The sequence below is a fragment of the Callithrix jacchus genome, chromosome 7 (assembly GCF_049354715.1).
Source record: "Callithrix jacchus isolate 240 chromosome 7, calJac240_pri, whole genome shotgun sequence".
Classification (NCBI taxonomy): domain Eukaryota; kingdom Metazoa; phylum Chordata; class Mammalia; order Primates; family Cebidae; genus Callithrix; species Callithrix jacchus.
The window spans coordinates 121,657,783-121,679,891 of record NC_133508.1 but is presented as its reverse complement, the minus strand read 5'-3'; the positions used below and the strand labels follow the sequence as shown (position 1 = coordinate 121,679,891).

General features: G+C 39.1%; 1 protein-coding gene and 1 pseudogene across 4 annotated transcripts in view; one reads left to right on the top strand and one right to left on the bottom strand.

Annotated features, from left to right (window-relative positions):
- Positions 1-22,109, top strand: part of LOC100397154 (uricase) — a 110,073-nt gene that overhangs the window by 8,680 nt on the left and 79,284 nt on the right. For 3 of the 4 annotated variants that reach the window (XM_035252007.3, XM_078332332.1, XM_078332331.1), the window contains exon 2: positions 11,887-12,026. The exons of the other annotated variant lie outside the window; for it this stretch is intronic. In XM_035252007.3, the coding sequence (XP_035107898.3) occupies positions 11,976-12,026 (51 nt within the window). In that variant the 5' untranslated portion in view covers positions 11,887-11,975. The remainder of the gene's footprint in view (positions 1-11,886; positions 12,027-22,109) is intronic. 4 annotated transcript variants of the gene reach the window in all.
- On the bottom strand, positions 5,712-6,354 carry LOC100409515 (ADP-ribosylation factor-like protein 1 pseudogene; annotated as a pseudogene).

The following is a 22,109-nucleotide window of genomic DNA, read 5'->3' as shown; positions in this document are numbered from 1 at the left end:
GAGATGCACAGCACAGTAAAGACCCCTCTCTGCAAAGAACTTAAAATCTAATGAAGAACCAAAATATATGAACATTAAATCTTAGATCTTAATCCAGGCTTTGAATGGCATTGGAAAAGAACAGTGCTATTGTCTTTAGCAGTAAATGCTGAGTAAGTGCTGTGATCTTAAGTAAAGAAAGAGCCCTGCGTTTTGGAAGCTATGTATTATAATGGTTAAGAACACAGGTTTTAGAGTCAGCCAGACTGGGTTCCAGTCCCAGCTCCTCCCCAGTAGCTGTGTGATCTTGGGCAAGTCCCTTAACTTCTCTAGGCCCCTGTTTCTTTCTTCTATAAAAATGTAGGTAATAAAATCACCTAGCTTATGGGGTTGTTGTGATGAATAGATGAGATCAACAATGCACAGAAAAGCTCTGTCTAGCACTCATATGCTCTTACTAAGTACCTCCAATTATTAGTGTTTAGTATTATAATCAGAAATTTTCCCAAAGAAAACAAGAACTAAGGTGGACCTGCCTAATGTTTGAGCTGAGGGCAAGCCCTGCCTCATTTGTTGCTGATACTCAGGATGAGAGAAGAACAGTGATGCCTCAGTTGGAGACCTACTCAATAACTGAGTAAATGCATGTAATTTCATTTGTGTATTTATTCATCAAATATTTCTTGTGTGCATTCTCATTGATGGCTTATGTGCTGTGTACCAGGAATACAAAGGTAAGTAAAAACACTCGGAGTCTTCTTTCAGACTACTGGAAAAGACAGACATCTGAAAAATGATTATATAAGGATATATCATTATTATAATTGGTATTATGAAGGATTATACTGTGTCTTCAGAGTGTATAATAAGAAACACCTGCTTAGTTCAGGGAAAACTTTCCTGTGAAAGTGATTTATAAGCTGAAATCAAATGGACTGGATAGGATGGGAGGAGGAGGATAGGTTTTGGCGGGTGGAATAGCATAGGTGAAGGCTCAGTTGGTATGCCTGAGGCCCTGAGAAACCAGTGTGGATGGAGTGTAGACAGAGTGGAGGCAGATTCATGAGTCTGTAAGCAGGGCTTTGGGGGTTGGATTGAGATCTTTATCCTAGTATATTAATGGTGTGCCATTAAAAATGTTTAAATAGGGGAATGACATGGTCAGATCTGTGTCTGGAATAGCACTCTAGCTGTAGTGTGGGGAAGACCAAGAATACTATTAGAGAGGTGTCTCTGTGATTGACTGTGTAACCAAATCATTGAAGGGACTGAACTCAGTGGAGTTTAAACATCAAAAGATTCTACTTTTGTTGCTGACCACAATCTTCAAATGTGCTGATAACATTTCCCTTCAAATTCCTTAATATCTTCAGCAGATTATCATACTTCCAGATTACTTTCTGTTATTAAAAGTACAGTCTGACCTAGTCTAATCTTACATGTCCAACTTAAACCTTTTGCTCACCCTTCCCTCAGTGTCCTTCCAGTCCAATCGTGTCAAGGGATGAGGGACATCCTTGGAAGTGGAGTTGGCAAATAGTCTGTGTTTTCACTCTTCTCTATTACAGGTTTTGCTTTGCTCCCCAGCCTGTGGAGCTGAGTGGAAGACTGGGGACAAGTCACAAGTGTATCCTATTTAACGTGAGCTGCTGTTGATATACTTGATTTAGTAGGCATCCACATGCTGCCTCTATCTGATGAGCCATTCTTCAGGAAGCCATACAAGGGCCTCTGCACAGTTCCTTGGTGTGGGACAGGCCACCTCTTCTGATACCTTCCTTAGCAATGTGTCCCTAGCCTCTTGGTGTTGGGATCCCATCAGTTGGTACACAGCCCCCTTGGGCATGTACCAGCAATTAACTTCAAGCTTAACTTTCTTCTTCAGTGTCTTCTGGAAAATCCAAGCATCTTGCTCCAATCCAAGTGGCACTTCAACTAGTGCCACTTCTTTTTGTTCTCCAATATTTGTTTTTATCCTGTTCGGGTTAGTGCCAAGATTAGTTAACTCCACTGCCTGCATAGATGTCCAACCCAACAATGAGACACTGTTATCTCCTTCTTATGGGTGTATCTAGTCTTTACAAGTAATTTTATTGGATTCCTTAACTTGGCTTTGGGGGAGAGGGAGAGCCACATTACTTGTCCCCAGCAACTCCCATATATTTCTCTCATCTCTGTATAACACATAATATGTAGATAATGCAGTAGGGAGGAGGAAAGGATGGGAGACTGATGCTTGGAGGAGCAATGACAGTTCTGTTGCCTCTCATTAACCCACTGATTCTCTTTAAATGATGGGGGTTCCTTGATATCTATTGTATTCAGCTTTGGAGCATTGGTGGCAACAGTTTATCATCCTGAATTATTAAATGTGGGAGAAGAGAGTCAATGATGATTTCCCATTTCTAACCAAGAAAATGGAAGGATAGTGAGGGAAAAGTCAAGAGGATTAAATTGTTAGGACAGAAGGAAAGCTAGAGGTATAACTGTAGGAGTTATTGGTGTATAGATAATAATCGAGGGCATCAATAGGCATATAACTACCTAGGGAGTGCATAGAGTAAGAAGAACAGTAGGTCTTATATTGATCTTTAAGGGATTCCAACAATTAAAAGCTGAATAGAGGAGAAAAAACTGGCCAAAGAGACTGAGAAAGAATGGTAGAAGGTAAACAAGGAGAGTGCTGGAAGGTCAGGTAAGCTGAGAACTAAAATGTCCATCGCATTTAACAACCTGGAGGCCACGGGGTCATCTTAGTGACAGTCAGTTCACACAAGTGGAAATGGAAGTTAGATCAAAGTGAGTTTAAAAAGAAATGTGTAGTGAGAAAAAGAAGGCGGAGAGTAGACACATTCTTTATGTTTGTCTGTGAAGGGGAGACAGATAGGGTGGTAGCAAAAGGAGAAAGTGGGGTTGAGGGAGTATCTTTATGGAACTGAGTCTGTTTGAAAGCTGTTAGGAAGGATCCAGTGTGGGGGGCTAGGAGGAGCAGGAATTGAGTATGTAAGAGAGAAGGCAGATAGGGTGGAATCTAGAGCACAGCAGGATAAACTGGTCTTAGGGGAAAAGGAAAGCAGGAAAGGGTTAGTACAATTTTATGTAGATGTGTAGATTTCAGTTTGTGGAAATTGAGGGAGATTCTGACCCTTTTGTATAGTGGAGGTGGAGTTTTAGGGAGAGATTTTGGGTACGCTGAAAACAAAGAGTATTTATTATTACTGCTGTGCGATCATCTTAAAAACCTTCAGATTCCAAATTCAATTTGACCTTTGACATTTTCCAAGGTAACATGTCTCCTTCCCATGTATTATATCAAATTTGCTGAAATAGGCCAGGTGCAGTAGCTCACACCTGCAATCCCAACACTTTGGGAGGCTGAGGCAGGAAGATCACTTGAGGCTGAGAGTTGCAAGACCAGCCTGAGCAATATAGTGAGACTTTGTATCTACCAAAAAAAAAAAAAAAACACTTTAGCTGGACGTAGTGTTTTACACCTGTAGTCCTAGCTACTCAGGAAGTTGAGGCAGGAGGATTGCTTGAGTTTGAGGCTGCAGTGAACTATGATCACACTACTGCATTCCATCCTGGGCAACAGAGAAAGATCCTGCTTTAAAAACATGAAGATTTAAAACGTTTTGAAAGCTAAAACAGAAGTTTTTTTGGTAGCCATTATTAGTTTACTCACTAATACACACCCCAACAAAAGCTAACCCTATAAGATTAGGTAAGAGGGCAGTCCTCAGTAGTTTAAATTTAAAGCCTTGGTTCTAAGATCACTTTATCTTTGACCATAGACTTCAGCTCCAGGGCTTATTTTCATGATTACCATAAAATACAGTGTCCTTAGTCAACATGTAATAAGGAAAAATTACAGCATAAGCTGGGATTTCTAAGCATCTTCCCATAGAAATAAAGTTAGAAATTCCTGAATAACTAAAATATATCTCGTTATAAAACATTGACTGAGTGATCAGCATGCCTAGAAAACCAGGACAGTGAGTATTGTATGGCCCCGATTTCAAATGGACTTACAGACCTAGAGGTGAAAGGATAAATTATTGAAATTTTCTTTAACAGAAGTCAGTTTCTGAGTACGGTAGTCTCCTTTTATCTGTGATTGTGCTTTCTACACTTTCATTTACCTGAAGTCAACCATGGTCCAAAAATGGGTGAATACAGCATAATATATTTTGAGAGAGAAGGAGACCACATTCATATAACTTTTATTATAGTATATTGTTAAAATTGGTCCATTTTATTAGTTATTATTAATCTCTTACTGTGCCTAATTTATAAATTAAACTTTACCATAGGTATGTATGAATTTAAAAAACCAGCATATATAGAGTTTGGTACTATCTGCCATTTCAGGCATTCACTGGGGGTCTTGGAACGTATCCCGAAGATAAGGGGGACTATTATAAATGAGATGGGATTCTCTGACATGTATCTAATTAGTAAACCTTTTAGTTCTGACCCCAAGAAATAAGACTGACTGAAAATATAAATACTAATTCATGAAGTAAGTGGACTCACTAATTAGTTCTAATTCCCCAAGCTAGGTGGGGCAAAATTGTTTTTCACAAAGTTCAAGACTCGTTTTTTTTTGTGGTGGGGCTTGGGTGGGGAAGATGGAGTCTTGCTCTCTCCCAGGCTGGAGTACAGTGGCACGATCCTAGCTCAGTACAACCTTGACCTCGTAAGCTCAAGCAATCTTGCCACCTCAGTGGAGTAGCCAGGACTACAGGTGTGCGCCACCATGTCCTGCTAATTTTTTCCCCCTAGAGACAGGGTTCCACCATGTTGGCCAGGCTGGTATCGAACTCCCAAGCTCAAGTGATCTGCTCACCTCAGTGTCCCAATGTGCTGGGATTACAGGCATAAGCCATTGCTCTCAGCCAAGACTCTTTTTTTTTTTTTTAATGTAACTACTTTAATTAGCATAATTTTATTTAAGAGTTAGATTGTGTTGTCAATGCTGACATTTTGGGGGATATATAGTATAGTTTATGAGTCAAGCTTCTAAACCAAAAGTTTTACTTTGAGCCCTATTCCCATCTTACTAGCTAGCAGGTGACCATGGGCAAGCCAACTTATTAGAACCCTGGGTCCATGTCCGTAAAGTGAAGACATCATAATCTGTCCTACTTACCTCACAAGCTTCTTATACAGATCAACTAGGTCAATATATGTAATATTTTTCTGACAACTGTAAAGTGCTATAAAATGACAATTACAGATAAGTCAGTGAACCATCAAAATATTATTCATGTCTATAACCAAAAGCTTTTAAATAAAACAGCTTAATAAAAAGTGGTCAGGTAAGCAAACAAAGATTATATTATACACACTATATTCCTTACCTACTCTACTGAGTCTAATCTTTGGAAAGAGAATTCATTTTAAAGGGAAAAAATCTGCTAAGATATTTGTTAGTATTTATACAGACAAGCTGCAACTACTATTCAAAAATAGAGGAGGTTTCTTCATCCAATAGGAGTACATTCTTTAATAGAACTGTATTTTACTAAGAATTCCATACAAATAGAATATATATCTTAACACAAGAAAGCAAGGAAAGAATATTTTACTTTACATAGAACATTCAGTTGATACAATTGAGTTAGCCCTCCAACCAAATACTTCTTTTCCCTATTAACTACAAACATTGCAGTCAGTCAGTATATGCCAGCAATCATATACCTGTTGTGAAGTACACTTGACTGCAAAGGGAACGGAGGTGATGTAGTCTTCGTTTCAGGGGAGAAGAATGGACTGAATTACTGTCTGCTTTTCAACGTTTCAACTAACCATTCCATTGCCTCATCAAGGCTAGTGCCTTTGGTTGCTGATGTTTTGAATATTGCCATTTTCAGTCCTTCAAGACAGGTAGCCAAAGTAAATTTGCCATCTCTGAGGAAGTCATGGCCTGTTCCATGTCCTGCAAACACCACTAAAATGGCTTTTCTGAGCTCTTCTTCCTCCAACATGGCAACTAACTCTGATTTGGAAATGCCAATTCGGTCTTGGTCACAACAGTCTACTACATAAATGACTGCATCTGTGTTTGAATAGTAACATCTCCAGTATGGCCTGATACTTGTCTGTCCTCCTAAATCCCAGAGTTGGAATTTAAAGTTTTTGTATGTCACCATCTCTACATTATATCCGATGGTAGGTATAGCAGTAAAGACTTCTCCAATTTGTAATCTGTACAAAATTTTGGTTTTTGCTGCTCCGTCTAATCCCAAAATTAAAATCTTCATTTCCTGAGCTCCAAACAGACTGGAAGATATACTTGAGAAAAAACCACCCATGATGAACCTCTGTCTGCTCTCACTGATCCTCAGTGATCCAAGACTCTTTTAACTGCTGCTTTCCTCCTAAACTAAAAGGCAGTTCTCATCCTCTCTCACTACTTCACATTAGGTAACCTCTTTTGAATCATATTTAATTATTTTCCCCTTACTAAGCTCTTGCACAAAAAGGTATATTGAAATGTTTCTGGGTAGATTTGTATTCTGTTTATCCTATTTTCTTCATGAATTTATTGATTCCTTAAGGGTCATTCTCTATTGCAGTGGTTTTGAATTGTTTATGTTACTGAAACAACTGAAAGTTACTTCACTAAAGAACTTGGATCCTGCTATGGTGGCAAAAAATAAAACTCCTGCTTACATACATTCTGTTATTATACTTCTTATTTACTGTATTATTTTAATTACTAAAAAAATTGTGGTAATATGGTAGGGAGTCCATTTTATTGCAACAATAATGACAGCTAGCATTTATTTAGCTCTTTTTAAGGTCAAGCAGTGTTCTGGATGCTTTACATCTATGACTCATTTAATCCTCTCACTAATCTAATGGGTCGGGTACTATTATGGGCCTCATTTTCATAGATTAGGTATCTGAGGCACAGAGAGGTTGAATACTTTGAGGAATCACGCAACCAGAGCCATGATAGACACCCAGGTTATCTGGCTCCTGAGCCCACATTTTTAGGGGCTATTCTATGAAATGATTCACTATATAAAACCAGGTATTTCATTAGTAACAAAACATACAATATTTGGAGTATGAATTTTACCACTACAGACCTGAAATGAAGATAGATAAAAATTTGCAAAAACAATATGGGCAAATAAGGGAGGCAGAAAATGGTGCATTATGCTTGCAAGTGAACATGGGGATTAAGGAGAGTAAGTATTTGGAAATTGTAATGAAACCATGTGTCCCTCCGCACTGATGACCTGCATACCCCTGTAGTGAACTACTGCTTTAGTAAACATTCTTCCTTACTACACCTGCTGTGTATGATTCCAGGCACAGTAGGCCCTTGGGGAATGTTGGTATCCACTATAACTTGGTTTTTCTGACTCCTCCAAACCTCTGGTTTGAAATTTGATTCTCAGTGTTGGAAGTAGGGCTTATTGGGAGGCATTTGGGTCATGAGGGTAAATCCCTTATGAAGGGCTTGGTGCTGTCTTCATGGTAATGAATGAGTCCTCACTCTCTTAGTTTCCGGGAGAGCTGGTTGTTGAATACGGCCTCTCCCTCTTCTCTCTTCTTGCTTCTCTTACCACGTGATCTCGCACAGCTGGCTCCCCTTTGCCTTCTATGAGTGGAAACAGCCTGAAGCCCTCACTAGTAAGAGATGCCATCACCATGCTTCTTGTACAACCTGCAGAACTGTGAGGCAAATAAACTTTTTTTTTTTTTTTTTTGAGATGGAGTCTCACTCTGTTGCCCCAGCTGGAGTGCAGTGGCACAATCTTGGCTCACTGCAACCTCTGCCTCCTGGGTTCAAGCAATTTTCCAGCCTCAGCCTCCTGAGTAGCTGGGATTACAGATGTGTGCCACCATGCCCGGCTGTAAACTTCTTTGTAAAATAAATTACCTAGGCCAGGCGCAGTGGCTCACGCATGTAATCTCAGCCCTTTGGGAGGCTGAGATGTGCAGATCACTTGAGGTCAGGAGTTTGAGACCAGCCTGGCCAACTTGGTGAAACCCTGTCTCTACTAAAAATACAAAAATTAGATGAGGGTGGTGGTGGGCACTTGTAATCCCAGCTACTCAGGAGGCTGAGGCAGGGAGATTGCTTGAGCCAAGATCATGCCACTGCACTCTAGCCTGGGTGACAGCCAGACTCTGTCTCAAAAATAAATAAAATAAAATACTCAGCCTCAGATATTCCTTCATAGCAACACAAATGGACTAAGACAGTGTCTGATTGGAAACTTCATTAGTTCTTTTATTCACTCAACACCCATTTTTTCAGAACCCATCCCTAAAAGCTCATAGACTTTTAAGGGAGACAAACATATAAACAAATAATTACAACACAGTAAAATAAAAAATAGAGGCATGTGCAAGATATACAGTGGATATATTGAGATGAAGAATAATGTGGTGGGGGAAAGAGTGTTAGGGAGAGAAGGGTACCCTACAACTTTCCCTAAACAGGAAGTATTTGGATTAAGTTCTCCAGGAAGACAAGGAATAGGGAGGAACATTCCAAACAGAGAGCAGCATGTACAAAGATTCGTAGATGTGAAACAGGATAATGTGTTCAAGGAAATGCAAATCCCTTCATATTATGGGGATGTAGGTGCAGGGAAGGAAGCGAATTGGTGACAAGGGCTGAGTAGGCAGAGACTAGAAGAATATGAAGAAATTGGAGCTTTACTGGAGGGAATGGTGAACCAATAAATAGTTGGAAGCAGGAATGACACAGTGAATTTAGTGTTCAGACAAATTGAACTCCAACTTCTTCCAATTGATTATCACACATAAAGAATGTATTAAAAAGTAATTAAACGTGAGATTTTTATATCTCTGAAGTGGCCATTTGCAGTGGGCATATGTTTTTTATGCCTACCCAGCATCCATTCTTTTTTTTCTTTCTTTTTTTTTTTTTTTTGTAAAATCAGTCCCCTGATTTTCCTCTGGGGACTTTACCTACCTCCAATGCTTACAGTATTCTACCACTGTGAAATAAGTTGTGTTACCCTTCTTGGCTGAGGGTTCGGCAAGAGAGCTAAGCAAAGGTCCTCCAACTCCTTCAGAAATCTAAATTTGTGAGGGCTGACTCAAGGATAGGACAAGATTAGATTTGATCCTTCTAGTATCAGCACCTCAAGGGGATGGTGCTGCACTTTCAGGTACCCAGGTTACCAAAGTTATTGCCTCTGATTCCCCGAATTTCCCTATAACCTTCCAGCAAATTCCATGTGTGCTTGAGGTAACAAATTCTGCTCAAATCAGGTGCAGTTTGCTTCTAAGCTAAGAACCTCAATTTGTGTATCTCCTGGGGAGGATGATCAGCTTACTTTTATCTGCTGAAAATTTGTACTGAGGTTGTTGTACTCCTATCAGGCTAGACACAGCAGGCAGCCTTTCTCTCTCTGAGTCTTGGTGCTGAACCAGTGTGCTGGCAAGGAATGGGCTCACATTTGCTTTGCTCTCAGAACCTGTAGACCTTCTTCACGCTCCTTCTCTTCTCCCCTCAGCTACCAACCTGGAACAGGAGGAATCTCTACTTGTGAAAGTCCTTTTCACTTTATATTTCTGATCATGACACTTTTTTTTAAATGTTGAGTGTAGAAACATCTCCTTCACAAAAGCACTTATGTTATCCTAAGACTTTGGAAGAATAATGAAAAAGACTTGCAGGCCTCTTCTGCTTCCCATCCTGCCCCAAAGCTACTCAGAGACTATAAACACATAATTATCTATGTGCTTGAATGTTGGAGAGTGGGAGTTGCAAGTTGAAGATGGAACAAAAATGAAGACACAAGGGAAGAAAATAAAGCAAGTTAACAATTCACAATACCTCGGTAGCTTAGTAATAAAAATATTGGTGCCTTTCAACGTATCTTTATTGTCGTTCTTTACAATAGTTTTATTTGTTTTTATATTTTGTTTTATATTTTACTCACAGATGAAGAGTATAAATTTACTACTCAATGTATTGGGTTCCTTTCCTGGGTCACTGTAATATCAGCAATGATGATGGTTGTATATGAAGATGAACAATCTTCATGCATTTTCCAACTCATCTGAAAGAGCTTTCAGAAGCCACACTTCCCATCAGAATGTTTGAGACACAGCCTGTCCATCTTCAACACTGGCTTTGCAATCACTGGCTAGGTGTTATTTAGTTATTTTTTTCACGCATACCTTCGATTTCTGGCATACAAACCTTTCTGTATGCTTTTATGTAATGTGAATCCAGATGGTGGATTGTATGTGGGTGCAATAAATGAATGTTTTAACATGTTTCTTGGCTGGAATTTATAATGGTAGAGTTTCTTTCCTAAGCCTCCATGTCTGCCACATTCTTCAGTGATTTTCACCAGGTTGCATAGATGTTCTGATAGAACGAGGGATCAAGGAAGCTAAAATGGTTCTTCCTCTAATCTTGATCACGCTCTCTTTCCCCCTCCTCACCTAATTTATTTCTCTGCCACACAAACTTGGAACTTTGCAGTACAGAGAAGACTTGAGGCAAAGAAGAAGAATAAAGGCACTGAAAGGAAGAGAAAGCCAGTAAAGGAAGTAGGAGAGAGAATTGAAAATTTGAAAGAGAAGATGGAATCAATTCCCTCAAAATACTTTTAAATATTCAAAAGCAAAGGATTAGAGTTAGTCAACGACAACAAAATATTTAAATAGGGGCACTTATGCCTGCTTTCCTTATACATCTGCACCCCTGTTTCCCTATCCATTTTCCCTTCTCAAACCATTCTGATACATGATGCTTCAACTGCATGTTGTGTTAGAGGCCATTTCACAAAAGTTATAATGGTCTTTAATGTTATTTTAATATGCATCATAGAGCTATTGCTCATTATTGCAGTATTAGGATTCCTCTAATTAGACAGAGAACTGCTTCTAACTGCTTTGTCATTACTAGGTAGTAAAGTTATCCCTCTTACAGGGGACTCCTTGAGAGGATAACCAAAGATGGGAATCAATATTTGGACCCACCTCTTATTGATTGCTATCCTCATGATGGAGGTAGCTTATATTCTAGACCCCATAGAACCACTTTCTATTTTTGTTCATGTTCGTAGTTTACTTTCTGTGATTTCTTTCTGGAGAAGAGGTCTCACTCTGTCACCCAGGTTGGAGTGGAGTGATTCAATGATGGTTCACTGAAGCCTTGGTCTCCCGGGTTCAAGCAATCCTTCTGCCTCATGGTGGCATATGCCACCATGCGTGGCTAAATTTTTTTTTTCTTTAAAAGTCTGATTTTCCCAGTGTTACTCAGGCTGGTCCCAGACTCCTGGGTTCAAGTTGATCCTCTCATCTTGGCCTCCCAATGTGCTGGGATTACAGGTGTGAGCCACCCACTCCCAGCCTGTGATATCTTTTTACCTGTATATCCTTGGTAGTATTTGAAAACTTGTGTTTGGCTTTGGCTCTTTTCTTTGGATATGAATGTAGCTGGTAATAATATAAATGGTAGTTTGCTTAACTGATGGCAAATAAAACCAATTTCATTCCTTTTATTATAGGTTTGCTTTCTAAGTGGAAGCTACCTTGAGATGAATTTAGCATTATTTATGCTAGCAAATGCTTGTGTCATTCTGATATTTCTTTATTCCCTCTCTCTTTTTTGATTTCCTGATAAAATAATAAATCCCTTTTTTCTTTCATTCAGTTGGCTTAGAAGGAGAGTATGAAAGATGACTTAATCCATTTTTTTTCTTTGGAGATTTGCTTCATTAATGACCTGGACTTTGATGGCCACATTTCCACATTTGCTACCATTTCTTGATGCAATAGTGGATTTCTCTCATAATCTCTTATCCTTTTAACTTTACTTCCCAGAGGCAGAGGGCTTGCTTTGTACCTGACTGCATTACAAAACATCTGTTTGTGTGACCCACCCCTCCTCAGGCTGCACCACCCAGGACACTATGAAAATGAAGTTGCCACTGACTGGAGGTCAGCAGTACTGCACTGGATCCAGATGAACATACACCAGCATGGAACTCCCAAGGCTATGCTCTAGAGGGTCAGCTCTGAACCTCCTTGAAGTAAGTTTGCAGCCAGGTTATTTATTCCTTTAGTGTTGGTTTTTGAAATGCTACTTTACTGGGTTTTAAAAAATTTGATGCTTGGCATAGAGGCACGAGGTTTCTAAATGTAGGACTTCACTGAATGAGGGTGATCACCACCAGGCTCTCCCTTCTTTTCTGTTTATAAGAGCCTCTTTCTCTTTTGTTATTTATTTATTTATTTATTGGGATAGAGTATCACCCTGTTGCCCAGGCTGGAGTGCAATGGTGTGATCTTAGATTACTGCAACTTCCGCCTCCTGGGTTCAAACAATTCTCTTGCCTCAGCCTTCCCAGTAGCTGGGACTACAGGTGCCCACTATCACACTCAGTTAATTTTTGTATTTTTAGTAGAGATGGGGTATCACCATGTTGGCCAGGCTGGTCTCGAGCTCCTGACCTCATGTTCTGCCTGCCTTGGCCTCCCAAAGTGCTGGGATTACAGTTGCGAGCCACCCCGCCAGGCCTTGTTGATATTTTATACTCTGTGCCTTCAGAGAAATACTTCCTAGGAATTATCTTATTTTATTTTGCAGCAGGCTGGCAAAAATGAAAAAGAGACTTGACAGGAAATGGAGGTAAAATTCAAGGATTAATTAAATTCATACATTTTGTCTTAGATTCTGTATGGCACACAGGCAATCTGGATACTTTGTCTGATTCTCACAGATTATCCCAAATATTATTTATTATTCATTTAACAAACATTTATTAAATTAAGCACTTTGAAAATAGAGAGAGAGGGATTTCAACTAGAAGGTGAGCTCCATTGAGCACAGGATTTTTGTTTATTTTGTTCACTGCTGTATTCCTAGTACTCAGAACAGTGCCTGGCACATAGGTGGTACTCAATAAATATTTGCTGATGAATAAATGAATGAATACTAGTTTGATTTAAAAATATTCATTTTAGAATAAGAGGTGTATTATGTACATTGGATGTAGGATTGTGAATATAATAAAGCCTATCAATTAGAAAGGGCCCTAGGGGCCGGGCGCGGTGGCTCACGCCTGTAATCCCAGCACTTTGGGAGGCCAAGGCGGTTGGATCACGAGGTCAGGAGATCGAGACCATCCTGGTAAACATGGTGAAACCCCATCTCTACTAAAAATACAAAAAATTAGCTGGGCATGGTGGCGCGTGCCTGTAATCCCAGCTACTCAGAAGGCTGAGGCAGGAGAATTGCCTGAACCCATGAGGCGGAGGTTGCGGTGAGCTGAGATCGCGCCATTGCAATCTAGCCTGGGTAACAAGAGTGAAACTCCGTCTCAAAAAAGAAAAGAAAAGGGCCCTAGGAAGATTTGACATGCAAGGGTCAGAGGAGATATGCTCCTTTGTGTTCAGAGTAGGCAGCTATTTTATGGTTCAGATTGTTTTGCCTCAAAGGAAAAATGTGGTTAAATTTATCTTTCTCATTTTTACTTCTGTTTAGAAGGAAAAAAGACTCTTATCTATAAAAACAATGAATTAGTCCTATCTATTAGTCTTTCTGAGTTTATTTAATGCCTGTGTCTAAGGAACCTAAGGCACTGACCAGGTAGTCCCGTTAAAGCTCACAGCTCAGCATAGAAGTTGTGAGCAGAGCCAGCTCTTGGGGTATGCAGTGTGTACTTCTGCCTAGAGTTCCTATTGGCAGTGCCAAGCCAACTCTCACTAGAATTTCTGTTTTTGAATTTGTATTTGCTGTTCCTCTATTTCTGTATGCTTCTTAGAGCTAGCAGTAAAGAGATGGGGAATTAAAGATGGAGATCTGCAATGCTGCTGAAGGACTTGGCTGCACCCTCCCTCACCCACCTTCTTTCCTGTCTACCTAGCTCTGAACATCTTTTTCCTCCTTTGTTCCTCCACTGGCAAAGTCAAAGTGGGCACCAAATGCAGCCTTGGCCAGGTGCACTCCCCAGGTGGGGAGGGCACCATCACCTCTCTTTTGTTGTCTCAGGAGTCACAACTTCAGAGTGACCTTTTGGAAGTTAGGCTGTGTCTAAGGCAGTAAGAACAGAAGTTCTATCTGAGGCTTTAGCCATTATACTTTGCTATAAATAGCATGTAACATAGCCTCATACTTCTATGTTGCAGTTGAAGTGTAATGGGATTTTATAAGAACTTAAATCCAACACATAAGTCTCTCTCAGATCAGCCAGGCTTTGTGTTTTTTTCTTTTGTAACTCATTCTGAGTTGGTCTAAGGCAAACACTGCTAAACTAGCTGGGTAGAAACGACACTGTGGTATAGCGGGAAGAGCCCAAGAAGGCAAATCAGGGCTCATTCTAGATTGGACTTGGTTGCTAACTAGCTTTTTATCTGCAATGAATCAAGATTCTGGACCTCACTTTCTTGGTTTATAAACTAAGAGAATTTCATGACATGGACTATAGCACTGCTTTCACTCAAGACCTGTTGCCCCTTCTTTCTATCAGTTTGAATAATGGACTATAAAGAGGTAAAAAGAATCTTAGCATTGGCTAAGTAAATATTAGTTAAATCTGAGTTAAATTGAATATAGCCAACCCACTCAGTTAATATAGGAGGGAACTACATGAGCACAGAAAAATCCAGTTACTTGCTTAGGTCATGCAAATAATTAATGGTAGAAACCTGACATTTAACCACAAATCGTGAGGTTTTTTTTCTCAGAGAAACTCCCCTCATCACCTTTTGGTGGTCGTGGTAGGTGTGGAGGAAGCAGTAGTTTTCACAAAAATGTTAAATTCTTATTTCTGCTAAGTTGGTTAGCATTGCCTATTATGACAGTCCCTGAATATCTTGTGCCAAAATGCTGCTGGCTGTTGTGCAGAGACATGTGTTGGTTGCTTTAGAATTAAGCACAGACCAGAAACTCCTGGAGAAAAAAGTCCACCCCCTTTTAAATCACTCTCTTTAATTCTTTTTTCTGACTTAACTTTTAAAATCAGGCAGGTTGTTCAAATAGTAGAGGAAGTGAGAAAAATCCATTCAGGCAGGCAAGAACCAGGAGTTCTAGTCCAGACTTGGGGGTTTGGAGAACCTGGATGGATGTAAGGCATAAACTCACATGAAAATGGTAGCTCTCTTCTCCATGCACTATTTCCCTGCTTAGAAATGAGTGTTGTCTAAGTATGAACTCATCTTTTTCTCGGAGGCTGGGCTCTTTTGACTTCCCTATTTCTTTGAAGTGTCACTTCTTCAAGTTACTCACCCTTCAAACCTGAGTCATCTCTGACTCCTCCCCTTTCTCTGATACACTGAAACAGTTGCTAAACTTCGTGGATGTCTCCTTCACAATATGCCCTGCACTGGTTTTCTTCATTCCTGTTAGTTTTCACATATGTCACTTAAAGTCATGTCTTGTGAGTAGTTAAGAATGTGAGTTTGAAGTTAGGTAGAACTGGGTTTGAGTCCTAGCTCTGCCACTTACTACCTGGTGCCACTGCTTAATCTCTTTGTTATTTAGTTACTTTATCTTTAAAATGGAAATAATAATTGTGTTGATCTTAAGTAATTGTGAGAAGTAAATGAAAGAACATGTGTAAAATACTCAATACAGTGCCTAACATTTAGTAAATGTTTAACGCATAATGGTAATTATGTTGTTCACGCTCCTTGTTCATCCTTCTTCCTCCTAGCAGGTTAATCCCCCTAAAGCCTGGCTCTGACATTGTCTCTTTCTTACCCTGAAAGAGAAGCATCGTGGCAGGGTTGTTGAAAGCTGGCCTCTGCAGCTGGACTGCCTGGGTTACCATTTACTAGCTGTGTGATCATGAGCAGCTTCTTAACTTCTCTTTGTCCCAGTTTTCTCATCTGTAAGACAAGGATAATAGTATCTACTTCAAAGGGCTACTATGAAATTCATATTATTAATAGTTAATATTTTAAAATGTTTATAATAGAAAAATGTTTTAAAATTTAAAACAAATTTAAATCGTTTGGAATTAATATTTATCAATATTAGTGTTTGATCAATAAAAGCTTATATTGACTTCTTGAATATCTGCTATTTCATGAATATGCTTGGTATTTCTCTGTATTCATTTCCTTGGTCTTGCTGTTTCTCCCACGTAGAATACAGGCTGGATTACTGGAAAGAGTACTTCTAGCCATGGGAGAGTAGTAGGTTGACTTATATGCCAACTTTGATTGCTTAACAGTAACTACCTGGAGATCTCTGTTGCAAAACATTCTGAGGCTTTGCATGTTTTCAGTGGGAAAGACTGACTAGTTGTGCTTTCCATGGGTCCTGAAGGAGAAGTGCACACCTATCCTTATATTTTACCACACTAAAGAAGAATTTACAATGTTTTCATAATAAAAATAATTCATTTTTCAGGATATAGATAAATTTTTTTTTTGAGACAGGGTCTCACCTTGCCACCCAGGCTGGAGTGCCATGGTACGATCCCGTCTCACTGCAGCCTTGACCTCCCAGGTTGAAGTGATTCTTCTGCCTCAGCCCTCCAGCTAGCTGGGACTACATGTGCGTGCCACCACACCTGGCTAATTTTTGCATTTTTTGTAGAGACAAGGTTTCACCATATATTGAACTCTTGAGCTCAAGCAATCCACCTGCCTCAGCTTCCTAAAATGCTAGGTTTGCAGGGGTGAACCACTGTGCCTGACCAATTTTCTTAATGCTGAGGACTAAAGGAAAGGATTTTCCATGGCTCTTTATAAATAATAAATCGCTTTCTTCAAATTTCTTAAAATAATTAATTTCTCCCAGCATTCTCTGAGTAGGTAATATTATTGTCTTCATCTCCCTTTTACAGTTGAGGAAGCAATCACACAAAGAGGTTAAGTAACTTGCATCATATCACAAAATTAATAAATGGTAAAGCTGGGATTCAAACCCCGGCAGCCAAGATCCAAAGTCTCCACTTCTGGCCCCTCTACTAAATATGATTTTAGGTAGCACAGGTCTTTGGGTTACTTCTTAAGTTTCATTTAATTTTAAAATAAGTTACCTCAATACAATTTGAGTACATTTGATTTAGTACTTTCAGAGAATTAATTCTACAAAAGCCTTAATCACTGTTCAAATATGTATCTCTCTGGTGGCTTGGCTTAATCCAACAATAAAATTAAGAATGTCTTGCAGTGGATTCAAACCACTTACTGCAGATCTCTCGGGTTGGACAGAGATGTTTCTGGGGTCTGAGGGCTATTGATGCTGGGTGTTAAAGGGGTCTGAGCCTCCACTCCCACTTTAACCAGGATAGCCTTGTTTTATCTATCTAAAAATTGGGGTTTGAATTAGCATTTATTTTGAAGAAAAGGATCTCTGCCTTTTAAAATGTGTTTGATCATAATTTTACACAACATGAGAGGCTTCAGAATGAAAACCCAAAGATACAGGAAAAACTCCATTTTTGTGCTTATGTTCAATGAAGTATGGTCAGCTATGTAGAACTGTCGTCGGAAATAAAGGGTATGAGCTAATGCAAATGGACTGAGTGGGAAAACTCAGCAAGGTCTGTCTGTTCAGATTTCTCTTGGCCTCTCTTTGCAAAGGATTTCTTCTCATGAGTATGGGTAGGACTCCTCTGGAATAAGGGTCTTAATTGCTTTATAACCAGCTATTAAACAGAAAGGTGGTGGTGGGAAAGGTTAGAGTAACATTTTTAGACTTTATGGCTGACTTGGGGAAAAGAGGCTCTGGTTTCTATGACCCATTTTAGGGAAGAGGGATTCTAGTTTCTATGTTTTTGTTTGTTTGTTTGTTTTTGATATCGAGTCTTGCTGTGTCACCCAGGCTGGAGTGCAATAGCGCCATCTGGGTTCACTGCAACCTCCGCCTCCTGGATGCAAGCAATTCTACTCCTCAGCTTCCCACATAGCTGAGATTACAGGCGTCCACCACCACACCCAGCTAATGCTTGCGTTTTTAGTAGAGGCAAGTTTTTACCATGTTGGTCAGGTTGGTCTTAAACTCGTGACCTCAAGAGATCTACCTGCCTCAGCCTCCCAAAGTGCTGGGATTACAGGCATAAGCCACCACACCCGGCCCCAGATTCTAGTTGCTATGACTTGACCAAAGGGAGGATGAGGGGTAAGAGACAGGAGGGTGAGAGAAGGTCAGAGAGGGACTTTGCTCTGAGGCCGCTTCTTAGACCTTCATTTTGGTGAAGGCATACAGTGAAGAGTACATAGTTAAGCTGTCTTATTTGTATATGATAGAAAGAAAATTATATCTAACTTTAATGAATTTTGAAGTATCTTGAGTTTTCAATTTTAAAAAATTCTGCTTTTTAATAATAAAGCATGCTCGGGTTATCCTGATATCCAAAAAGTTTCCTGCAATCTACTTTTCATCAAATTCAAATATGTGTCAACATTGATTTCATATAGTGGGGAGAATTGAAAAGAAGTATTGTGTAACAATTGGAAGGGGGCTCTTTGGATATATTTTTGAGTCTAGGGAGAGCTCTGCACGTATCCTGTTCTCCAGAAACCGATTTGTAAAAATGCAGCTCATTGGGTCACCCAGGCTCCTGGATTAGGCTTTAGGGGTATGCCTAGAGAAATATCATCTATCTTCAAAAAAGATATATTTCTATTACCAGTCAGTTTTTGGTATCATAAAAAGTAGGACTGTGGTGCTAATTATTCAAACTTTGAACCGGTAGTTTATATGGACTTGGGACGCATTGTGTTATTGTTCTGTAGCAGATTTTCCCGTCTAATTTTGATTTGCTTTAGGCAGGTGGCATTTAAAATGACTTTACTTTGGGGACACCCACCACCTGAGAGGAGAGTAAGTGGGTTTGGGAGAAAGCTAATAGCAGAAGAAAGAAAGCCTGTTATTAATGTTCCATGTGGAAAATCTACCAAGTAGTAATAATTCAGAGTTGATTTTGCAAGCACAACTCATTACTCCAGTTGATTTCTGACTTTGTTGAGCTGTAACTCTAATCTCCCTGGCATACTTCATCAATACCTTTATATCCAAGAGCAAGTTAATCGGATACTGATAGAATTCCGTAAGGGAAATCCTCGGTCCTCACCATGGGCAAAACCCTGGATACCTGTAGGTTCCATTTAAATGAAGTAAGGACTTGAATTACTGTTGAAATAAGTTAAACATTTCAAAAGTTGTAGATTTTTTTGTAGACATACATATTTTATTTCTTTGCAGTAGACAGGTAGGAGTGAGATTGCTAGGTCATATGGCAAATTTATCTTTTTTTAAATTATACTTTAAGTTCTGAGATACATGTGCAGAACATGCAGGTTTGTTACATAGGTATACATGTGCCATGGTGGTTTGCTGCACCCATCAACCTGTCATCTATATTAGGTATTTCTCCTAATGCTCTCCCTCCCCAGCCTCCCACCTGCTGACAGGCCCCACTGTGTGATGTTCCCCTTCCTGTTTGTGTTCATATGTTCTCATTGTTCAATTCGCACTGATGAGTGAGAACATGCGATGTTCGGTTTTCTGTTCCTGTGTTAGTTTGCTGAGAATAATGGTTTCTAGCTTCATCCATGCCCCTACAAAGGACATGAACTCATCCTTTTTATGGCTGCATAGTATTCCATGGTATATATGTGCCACATTTTCTTTATCCAGTCTATCATTGATGGGCATTTGGGTTGGTTCCAAATCTTTGCTATTGTGAACAGTGATGCAATAAACATATATGTGCTTGTGTTTTTATAGTAGAATGATTTATAATCCTTTGGGTATATACCTAGTAATGGGATTGCTAGGTTAAATGGTATTTCTAATTCCAGATGCTTGAGGAATTGCCATAGAGTCTTCCACAAAGGTTGAACTAATTTATACTCCCACAACAGTATAAAAGCATTCCTATTTCTCCACATGCTCTGTAGCATGCTACTTCCTGACTTTTTAATCACTGCCATTCTGACTGGTATAAGATGATATCTCATTGTGGTTTTGATTTACATTTCTCTAATGACTAGTGACAATGAACATTTTTTCATATGTTTGTTGGCCACATAAATGTCTTCTTTTGAGAAGTGTCTGTTCATATCCTTTGCTTACTTTTTGATGAGGTTGTTTTTTTCTTGTAAATTTGTTTAAGTTCTTTGTAGATCCTGGATATTAGCCCTCTGTCAGATGAATAGATTGCAAAAATTTTCTCCCATTCTTTAGGTTGCCTGTTCACTCTGATTATAGTTTTCTTTTAGGGTTTTTATAGTTTTAGGTCTTAATATTTAACTCTTTAATTCATCTTGATTTAACTTTTGTGTAAGGTATAAGGAAGAGGTCCAGTTTTCTGCACATGGCTAGCCAGTTTTCCCAATACCATTTATTGAATAGGGAATTCTTTCCTTATTGCTTATTTTTGTCAGGTTTGTCAAAGATCAGATGGTTTTAGATGTGTGTAGTTATTTCTGAGGCCTCTGTTCTGTTCCATTGGTCTATATATCTGTTTTGGTACCAGTACTGTGCTGTTTTGGTTACTGTAGCCTTATAGTATAGTTGGAAGTCAGGTAGTGTGATGCTTTCAGCTTTGTTCTTTTTGCTTAGAATTGTCTTGGCTATATGGGCTCTTTTTTGGTTTTATATGACATTTAAAGTAGTTTTTTCTGGTTCTGTGAAGAAAGTCAGTGGTAATTTGATGGGAATAGCACTGAATCTATAAATTACTTTGGGCAGTATAGCCATTTTCATTATATTGGTTCTTCCTATCCATGGGCATGGAATTTTTTTTCTATTTGTTTGTATCCTCTCTTATTTTCTTGAGCAGTGTTTTTTTTAAGTTCTCTTTAAAGAGGTTCTTCACATCCTTTGTAAGTTGTATTCCTAGGTATTTTATTCTCTTTGTAGCCATTGACTCCATGTTTGTCTATTATTGGTGTATAGCAATGCTTGTGTTTTTGCTGAAGTTGCTTATCAGCTTAAGGAGATTTTGCACTGAGATGATGGGTTTTTCTAAATATACAATCATGTCATCTGCAAACAGAGACAATTTGGCCTCCTCTCTTTTCCTATTTGAATACCCTTTATTTCTTTCTTTTGCCTGATTGCTCTGGCCAGAACTTTCAATACTATGTTGAATAGGAGTGGTAAGAGAGGGCATTCTTATTTTGTGCCAGTTGTCAAAGGGAATGCTTCTAGCTTTTGCCCATTCAGTATGATATTGGCTGTGGGTTTGTCATAAATAGCTCATATTATTTTGAGAGTTTAATACCTAGTTTTTTGAGAGTTTTTAACCTGAAGGGGTGTTGAATTTTGTCAAAGGTCTTTTCTGCATCTATTTAGATAATCGTGTGTTTTTTGTCATTGGTTCCGTTTATGTGATGGATTACGTTTCTTGATTTGCATATGTTGGACCAGTTTTGCATCCCAGGGATGAAGCTGACTTGATCATGATGGATAAGCTTTTTGATGTGCTGCTGGATTCGGTTTGCCAGTATTTTATTGAGGATTTTTGTATCAATGTTCATCAGGTTATTGGCCTGAAATTTTCTATTTTTGTTGTGTCTCTGCCAGGTTTCGGCATCAGGATGATGCTGGCCTCATAAAATGAGGTAGGGAGGAGTCCCTCTTTTTCTATTGTTTGGAATAGTTTCAGAAGGAATATTACCAGCTTCTCTTTGTATCTTTTGTGGAATTCAGCTGTGAATCCGTCTGGTCCTGGGCCTTTTTTTGGTTAGTAGACTATTAATTACTGCCTCAATTTCAGAACCTGTTATTGGCCTCTTCAGGGATTCAACTTCTTTCTGCTCTAGTCTTGGGAGGTTGTTATGTATCCAGAAATGTATCTATTTCTTCTAGATTTTCTAGTTTATTTGCATAGAGGTGTTTATAATATTCTCTGAGGGTAGTTTGTATTTCTGTGGGATCAGTGGTGATGTCCCCTTTATCATTTTTTATTGTGTCTATTTGTTTCTTCTCTCTTTTCTTTTTTTTTTTATTTTCTATTTTCTTGCCATTATTTTTCCTAGCATTCTATCACACTCTCTTTTCTTTTTTATTAGTCTGGCTAGCCATCTATCTATTTTGTTAATCTTTTCAAAAAACCAGGTCCTGGATTCACTGATTTTTTTTGGAGTGTTTTTCATGTCTCTATCTCCTTCAGTTCTGCTCTGATCTTCGTTATTTCTTGACTTTTGCT